Source organism: Centruroides sculpturatus, unplaced genomic scaffold (genome assembly GCF_000671375.1).
Source record: "Centruroides sculpturatus isolate CEXI.00-Female unplaced genomic scaffold, Cexi_2.0 scaffold85, whole genome shotgun sequence".
Lineage (NCBI taxonomy): Eukaryota > Metazoa > Arthropoda > Arachnida > Scorpiones > Buthidae > Centruroides > Centruroides sculpturatus.
The window spans coordinates 212,869-222,430 of NW_019384798.1; the positions used below are offsets into that span (position 1 = coordinate 212,869).

Below are 9,562 nucleotides of genomic sequence, written 5' to 3' on the forward strand. Positions count from 1 at the left end.
AGCCTCGTATACGATGTTGACTTTGGATGTTTTTCTTTGGAGGAAATCTTATAAAAGATTGTGAGAATCTGGGAGCTGTTTTTTAAAATTTTTAACAAAAAGACGAGTTTCTTACTCAAATTTATTACTCAAAAAATTAATTTAAATTTATTAATTTTTAAATTAATATATTAATAAATAGTAAATAACGAATTTCAATATAATATGATTGGCACCGATACAATTTTACAACGGAAAATACTAATAGTAGCAGACGATAAAAAATTATATCTTAATTAAATGCATTTTTCACCACCAGATGACTCTTACGTCATTACTACCGGTTACGAAATTATCAACATCGGAAATGAAGAGAAGGGGGAATGAAAATCATTTGGTTCATTTGAGAGACAGAGTGAGGTAATTGTTTTGGTTTTTCTGAAGTTTAATTAACGTCAAAACGCGTGTATTTTACATTTAAACCTTATTAACTTGCATATCTTTTATTATTATCGCTATTATTATGATTTTTTAAAGATAAAATGAGTATGATCCTATTGATTTAAAGTGTTTTCGATATCATCTTCGTAGTTACGTCTTACCACTTATTGGAGTTACGTAAAGCCATTTAGACACAGAAATAAACAGCTGGAGCAATTAAATATGGTCTACATAAAAAGAAAATGCCGTTTAATTAGTAAATTACACAAGAATTTCATCGGTTGATCCTTCTGTTTACAGATTAATTTACAAAAATATACAAACTTAAGTGGTTATATTGAAATACGTAATGAACACTTACATTAAAATAGTTGATTTAAGGTTGTTTAACCAGGAATGTTATAATTATTCGATGATTCAGAAGCAACTGGGTCGAGTAAATTCGGAATTTATTACTTTATGAAATTCGTTGTGGAATGTTGTTTTAGTACATTTGTGTATGTCGGATCAGTTTGTCTGATTGGAGAGTTAGAGTAGATGATTAGGCCCGTGAGATAGACTGGGTTGTCGAGAGCCAATGCGGAGCTCAGGGTAGAGCCAGCGTTGTGTTATAGCTTTGTGGAGTTCAGATAATTTGAATTGGGGAGCCTCGCATACGATGTTGACTTTGGATGTTTTTCTTTGGAGGAAATCTTATAAAAGATTGTGAGAATCTGGGAGCTGTTTTTTAAAATTTTTAACAAAAAGACGAGTTTCTTTATTCCCATTCGTTTCCCACGAAGTTAAAAACAGGAGACGATTGAAAGTTAATTTAACTGCCAACAATCAACTAGTCTTTGACACAACAAGTCCCTTCCCCCTCTCGTTGATCTGAGAAAGTTTTAAAATAAAGTTATAACAACATATTATTGACGCTTGAGAAAGTCGAAAGTTAAACAATTCAGTGACAAAAAGAGAACAATAAGTCCAGTTCTCGCCACCCTAGCTGGCCTACTGATGACACATTCGGAGTGTCAGCATGACCAAAATCGAATCACCTGACTAAATTCCCACACCAGATGGGGATATAATGGCACACTCAACCTTCAGGACAGATTTCACCAAGACTCCCTTCCTGCCAAGGTGGATTTTCCCATAGATCAGGTGACCACTAACTCCAATGTGATCAGTCCCTAAGGAATATCTTTAACTTTGTGAATTGTGCAAGTGTTGTCCCAGTCCTCCACAGATAATTTACTGCCTAGACAACAGTCACTACTTTAAATATGTATGATAATTACCCAATTTATGTAAACTCTCTCTCAGAAATAGATAGGCCTCCCTAGAACGATGTAACCAAGCATACGTTTATTAACTGTATTCTGTATATTGTAGATCGCTTTATTTGTATATTAAATTTATTTATTTAGTTCATCTGGCATTAACTTCAATTGTTTGAACCAGTCCCCTATCAACTTAATCACGACCTCCCCACTTGACTTATAGCACTCCTATTTGCTGATAATTTTGCATAATTGTGAGTTAGGATGTGAATTAAACTATCCTAACCAGTGGCGTGCCATGACATTTGATGATAGGGAAGCTGTTTTTCTGTAAAAAGCCAACTTTCAGGGGCAATCAATTAATTGTGCGTCACTGATGGTCTAGGATCCATTTGTATTCGTTTGTTCGATAAGTCAGTAAAAACCATAGACTTTTCTAAATGTATTTTTAATATCAGAATTACATTCTGAATTGCTAGCCATGATATAAGGGCTAAAATTATAAATAAAATAATAAAAACTTACTTGGTTAAATAAAATGTGTGGTGGATATACGTACCTGGTACAAAATATTCTTCAATTGTATGAATATACTTTTAAAGAAAATTATAATTAAATATAACTTTGTAAAGAAACGTACATAAAAATAACAAAATATTCTATACTTTTTAAATCTTAAAACAATCCACTTAGTCAAATAGCTCCCTATGAGTGGCTAATGGATGGAATCGGAGACGGTCCTGGTAGGTGCATCCACGCGGGCTGCCAAATTCCCAGGGTGCTGATACTGGTTAATGTCAAATGCCTCTTTTGGTGCATCACTAGTATACCTCAAAGGACGTGACAGGATTGTTATAAATTTTAAATGTTTCTCATGATAGCTGTAAAAATCTAAATATATAAAACTTAATAGATTGTCCGTTGTTTGTTTTCTAAGTAATTTGTTTTAGGACTAGGTGTCTACAGAAATTTCCAAAATTTACAACTTTTCAGTCACTCTCATTGAACTGGAAAAATTATCTGTCTTTATTATCTAATATTATGAAGAAATCAGTCCCCACTGTACTCTGCTAGAGATTGGTTTGGTTAAGCTTTTGTTTAAGTAAAATTCTGGCTCTTTCAGCAGAGTTTTATTTATGTCCCTAATTCACTAATTTCTTGATTATTTAACTACTTCTTAAATGGAACTCGGTTGTTACTTCTATGTTTTAAAGTTTTCTATTCTATTTTATATTTTAAAGTTGAAACTGGTTACTTTGTACATGAATATTTGTAGTCTTGGGAAAGTAGTGGAAAGACAAATTTTTATGACAATGGATATATAAATCGTAAATTTAAGGAATATAAATTCTAGGGCTTTTTTTGTACCTCGTGCATCTCTCCCATTCATTAAATTTAGTTGTAAATGCTGCTGCCAAAGTAACAGTTAATTTTTTAACATTGTACAAGAATTGTACACGTTTTTTTTCTGCATCCCCTTATAGATGGAACATACTAAATCGTAATATCACTAGTTTAACATTGAAATCTGTAAGTAATAGAAGATGGGAGAGCAGAATAAATATATCAAATATTTTAATGGATTTTTTTAAAACTGCTGTCAACTATACAGAACTATCATAAAAACCTACCAGTAAATTCCTATCGGTGGGTTAAGTTATAAATCTACTTGTGATTTATTCATTCATTCTGCCACTGATATTCGAATATATAATAGCAATCTTATCATTAATTTCAAATGTAGTATAGAAATTTGTAATAAGATACGTAATGCAATTATAATAAAATATTAATTTTAATTTATTTAAAGTATGTTAAAATATGAAAATAATCGCTCAATATGTATTTATATTTTAGAAAATACAAGAGAAGCGGCGCTTCCACCGCTTCCAAAGACAGCACGCCACTGGTTAAGTTATAAATCTACTTGCGGTTCACATAATGGGCGATGGCGACCAGGTATCTAGCAGGCAGGTGGTTAACAGCTTAGAACCGGTCCTGGATAGAATCATTGAAAGCATTGTATGTGTAGCTTACATGATGAGGTTGGTGCTCTGTAAAGCACATGTGCGAATGCCTATCATCTGGCTGTTTTACACCATTCAAATATTTTCGTCATGGAAGCTGTCCTGTATTCTACAATACAGCACTTCCATTGGGAATATCCATATACAATAGCAATCTTATTGTTTTTTCATTTTTTTTCACATGTAGTATAGAAATTTGTAATAAGATACGTTCAAATATAAATACATATTGTGTGATTATTTTCATATTTTAGAAAATACAAGGGAAGTGGCACTTCCACCGCTTCCAAGGACAGCACTCCACTGATCCTAACTAGTGTCAGAAAAAACTGTCCTCACGGTCTAATAATCTTGAGACAACCATATTTAATAGCCATCCAGTGATGTAGTGAGCAGTCTTCACCAGACTGTCACTGATCAAAGGAGGTTTAAGCTGATATCCATTGACCCCCGGCTTCTCACAAGATTGATGGGAGATCCCGGGCAGTTATACTTTTTATGTTTATAGGATAATGTGCCATTAGGTAGGGTGAGCTCCTTTATGCAGTTTTTGAAATGATGAAAGATAAAATTGCAGCTCTGAATGGTATGGTTAGGGCTTTAGAGCTGTAGACCATATACAGCCCTGTACATATAAGAGTAAAAATGTTGAAGGAACTGATGGTCTACATGTGACTCTTTGTGAGATATAGCTCCAGAAATTGGCCTGTAACTGTATGATAGGCCTAACGTGGCAGCTGGCATGACTCCCATTGAGCCCTGGAGATAGTCCAATTCATTTCTTGTGTTTTATGAGTTTTATCGAACCATCTCTAACAAAGAAGAAAACAGTTGATTTTTAGCATTGTTTTAAGAAATAGTTCCAGATTTTTACCACATTTTTGAGTCTTCAAAATTCCAGATAAGTTGTTTTCAGGGGACTATACCACACAAAGGGTTGCATGTAGACCAGTTCCTTTTACTAATTTTACTCCTATGGACCCGGTTTACAGCTCTGATAAGGGTCTCCAGCTGCCTCATTCAGAGCTATAATTTTACCAGATGGAACTACAGAATGTTTCTTTATTAGTAAAGGGCAGCTTTATAGGTTTGATTTTTTGCCAGTAAAAGTAAAAAATTTATTGGGATAAGAACCATACCAGATTGATAATGTGGCAGATGTGAAATAGGATGGTGAAAGACGTAGCTTATGTCAAAAGTGTTAATATTAGTTAATATTTTTCAAATTAGTTATCATTTCATTCAAAATGTCATCAGTAAATGCCTTGTGTGCTAATAATTTATTAATTTGTGAAATATTTTTTATATCTTGCATTTATATACATTAGAATAGGGAAATACTGAGTAAATAAACTGATTTCTGAATAAATATAGAAAGAAAATCAATTTCAATTGTTATCTTCCTATAGTTGTTGGTCTTTCCTATACAAAGTAAAAGGATTTATAGAATCAGAGGTGACTTATACTATATTTAGACTAGGAAAGTTAAATGAATTAAGTCATTAAACTAGTTAAGCAGTCATAGTATGAACAGAATTAGTTTAACTGAACTAGTTTCAAAATGACACAAAGTTACTTAAATTAAATGAGGTTACCCAAGGACGGGTGGATTTACATTTTTGGGCCTAGGGCTTATTGAAGTCCAATGGGGCCCCATTTTTTGTTAATACAAATAATACTATAAATTATTATTATTATATTATTAATATTAACTATTTTTTAGTATATGATAAGTGCTCATTGTTAATGAAAAAGTATTAAAAATTTATGATGATAATTCAATTTTTGTAGGCCCTTGACACTTGGGGGTCTAGAACTTAAGCCCTATTAGTCCTTATGTAGATCTGTCCCTGCCCGAGGAGTTTAAACTCATTGTAGGGAAGTAGCTTTCTCATAGGACAGACGTCTCAAACAGAACTGAATGTGCTGCCATTTGTTTTCTGTTGCTTCAGAAAAATAATTTGGATGCCATTTTCATCAGAATTGTGATTTTGATACATATATGTAACTTTATAGATATGTACATTAAACTCATTTTGTACTTTAATTAATGTTTAATGCTGTTTGATTTGGTAATGAATGTGATTGTTGTGCTGAGAGATAAGAAATGATTTAACTAAGTTTATCATGATTATTGTGAATGGTGTGATAGTTAAACTCATTTAACGTTAAAAGTGATTATTTTTAAATGAGTTTACTTCTCTGGTGTGAACATATTATTAGTGAAATATTCTGTTCTAGAGTTCTCCTTACATTTTTTTTCTGGTTTGGTTGAACACACAAAAATTTGTGCTAGGTTTTTAAAGGTTTTCTACACTTCATTAGGCAAAATCTTAATTTATATATCTACAGTAATAAACAATTTAATTTTACTATTAACATAATGCAGTGTAACTCTGTGAATTAAAATATATGTCAGCAAATAACCTCATTTTGACAGTATATTGTAAACATTTTAGTCTCTTTTTACACAAAGGAAGACACTGTTTTAAGATAATATTGCAATTTCTATTATTTAAAACTTTTATCAGTTTTTTTGAATCATTCAGTAGGCTACTACATGAAAACAAGTTTTCAAGCAGAATGTTTCATGAAAGATTGCTCCTGGCTTCTGATTTCTATGCTTATATTAGATTTCATACCTTACAACCTTAATAGGCTGCCAGAAATGCACAGCAGAGATTAAAATCATACTGAAAGAAATAAACAATATACTGTAAATAAATCAAAATTAAAGCAGATTACTTGAAGTTGTTTTTTCTTCACTCTGATAGAATTTTTATTGCTTTTGTAAGTGAATTTAGAACTTGGTAAACTGAGTTCTTTTAATGAAGCTATTTTATGGAACGTTACCTTAATATGATGGCTCTTTTTTTATGTATAGATTGATATAGTCATATTCTTGATAATTTCAGGTCCAGATTGATTGTCATTCTCTTTATCTGTTCATAGCCATTTGTCTTTAAATAAAATAGATAGATCATCCTAACAGACAAATGAATTATAACAAGCAGAATATTAACATTGAACAAATACAAACTTAAGATTAAATTCAGTATTGATTCACTTCATTTTATTAAACTGACAAATTTATTAAATATTAAAGTTATCTTTAATATCTTTATTAGATGTCATACTTTGTATTTGGCAGTACTGTATATTATGAACTTAAGATATTTGAGATACAGTTGAGTATTGAATATTGTAATTTGAAAAAAAGAGAAAGACATTCTTAAATTTAGCATTGAAATATCTTTTTAATTTTATAGAGATTTGATCTGAAGTTCAAATGACGCTTCATTGTCTGAACCATGCTTGTTGCATGACAGATGTGCATAAATGCCATCTGTCATGCAAGAGATGCTTTTACTGTGAAAATATCTCTTGTTACACTTGTGTGTTTTCAGTACTTTTTTACTTCATTTTTGATGTGTTTGGTGATATCTATAATCCCTACCTATTAATCATGGAATCCAAGAAGAATGTGGAAACAAAAAATCTTAAGAGGAAGTTTGTAGTATTGATGATTGAGGTGAAAAAGGATTTTATAGTCAAACTTGAAAGTGGTACATGTTTGGTGGATCTGGTGGCCATGTTTAAGATACCAAAGTCAATGGTGTGCAACCATAAATGCAGTTTTCATTTTATTATACAGTATTTATGTATTTTATTTATTGTTTTATTATTTCAGGCATTTAAATGTGTTATTTTTACTTTAAATTATGTGTGTTTGCTGTTTAAGTTTATCAAAATGGGTATTGTTTAGGATCTAGGAATCAATTAATTCATTTTCCTTTATTGATTTAGAGTTTGAACCACCTGGAATGAATTAAATTCAAAGTATGAGGCACCATTATATTTAGAATTTGATATTTGATTGTAGTGATATCGGAGTATGTAATCAACGTAATCATTTTAATATATTGCCTTAAATGTTAGACCAAAGAAATTTTTAATTAATTAAAATGATCTTTTTATGGCCTGAAAATACATTTGGCTTTTACATACATGATTGGCTATCAAATTGACCTTTGATTTATTGTATTTTGTAATTAATATTTATAATAATAATAGTAATAATTAAAAATTTCATGAACTGGAAGTAGAATAAGTCATAAAATAAACTACACCAATATAAATCCCCTCAAAATTTAATAAAATAAAAACGTTTTCAATCGTTTTTCAACGATCATCTTCAGTTACCAAAAATAGAATATTAAATATAGAACATAAAATGCGTTCAAAATAAATACAAAAAATAAAAATTAACGGAAAGCGCCCTTGCGGACGCGTTAATGAAAAATTAACAAATAAACCAAATAAATAGTGAAAATTAATAATTGTAAAAGGACCTCCACGCAGTAGACAATGAGACAAAATTTGCGACGATGTGCAGTCTAAAGCAAAGGCTCAAGAAACCAAATATACAATCAATAGGAACCTTGATAACACTGTGTTGGCAACATATGCAAACCAACAAGATATGGACGTGCAATGGGATCAAGCGGCAATTATAAAAACAACGACTAATAGGCAAACGATCAAACAGCTAGAGAGATTGGAAATCTATAAAGCGCACATGAAAACCGGTTGTATAAACCATAGAGATGGCGACTCATTGTCTACTGCGTGGAGGTCCTTTTACAATTATTAATTTTCACTATTTATTTGGTTTATTTGTTAATTTTTCATTAACCCGTCCGCTAGGGCTCTTTCCGTTAATTTTTATTTTTTGTATTTATTTTGAACGCATTTTATGTTCTATATTTAATATTCTATTTTTGGTAACTGAAGATGATCGTTGAAAAACGATTGAAAACGTTTTTATTTTATTAAATTTTGAGGGGATTTATATTGGTGTAGTTTATTTTACAATTTCATGAACTTCACAAATATCAACAAATACTGGCTAAATTTACATTTATTAAATTCAGTGATGTATTATAAATGAAAACTATTTAGTGAATAAATTGAACTATCTGAAAGCTAATATTATTGACCTTTGATATAATGGATATGTTAGTATCCAATGTGTAATTGTGTATTGTATCTGAAGATGCCATGGTCAGCTACATGACATATGATAAGAAAGACAAACCATCTATATTGTATTAAAATACTATATAGATGGTTAAATACAATATAAATATAAGGAAAACAATATCACACTTTCAAGCCAATATACTGTATAAACAATAGCTACTGGTATACTAATAGCTAATAATCATCATGTGCACTAAAAGTCATAGTCTTTGTTTTGAAATATATTTCCACACCTACAGATACCTTGAAATAAGCAGATTTAATCTGTTGTTTTTAAAACCTGTTACATTTGAGACTGAAAAATTAATATTACACTCTCAATTATACTTGAGTTTATTTATTAAAAATCTTTCAATGAAGTGAGAATCTTTTATTTAAAAACAAATAAGTTTTCTTGTAAACTACTATATTATTTTTCCGACTTTTCCAACGATTATTGACACTACTGCGTGCCGGAAATAGCCGTTCCCTAACGTGTACTTTACGCAGATTCGCGTTAGTGTGCCAGGCCTGGACTTTAAGCGTGCACCGAATTAAATAATGACAAAGTTTGTCAATAACAAAAATCAAATATTTAATTAAACTTCTAGTAATAAACTATATACAGTATTTAGTAAAAATCAAACAATAATTTATTCAATGAAATTCAACAAGAATCAACCCGACAAACTCAAATCAATCTATTTCTAACTTAATTCTATTCCCCTTTGGAATTCGACAAAATCAAAGAATTAACTTATAAACAATAATTCTTATAAATTAAAGATCCTAATCGTCACCTCAATATACTAGGAACCTATTTCCTCAAAC

The 9,562-nt window shown here is 30.8% G+C and overlaps 1 protein-coding gene across 2 annotated transcripts in view; it reads left to right on the forward strand.

Annotated features, from left to right (window-relative positions):
* Nucleotides 1–309: 309 nt before the first annotated feature.
* The window catches only part of LOC111629446 (probable phospholipid-transporting ATPase IIA), a 139,931-nt gene continuing 130,678 nt past the window's right edge, over nt 310–9,562 (forward strand). Inside the window, exon 1 of one of the 2 annotated variants that reach the window (XM_023373349.1) lies at nt 310–399. In XM_023373349.1, the coding sequence (XP_023229117.1) occupies nt 347–399 (53 nt within the window). In that variant the 5' untranslated portion in view covers nt 310–346. The remainder of the gene's footprint in view (nt 400–9,562) is intronic. The other variant, XM_023373348.1, reaches the window with a different exon arrangement.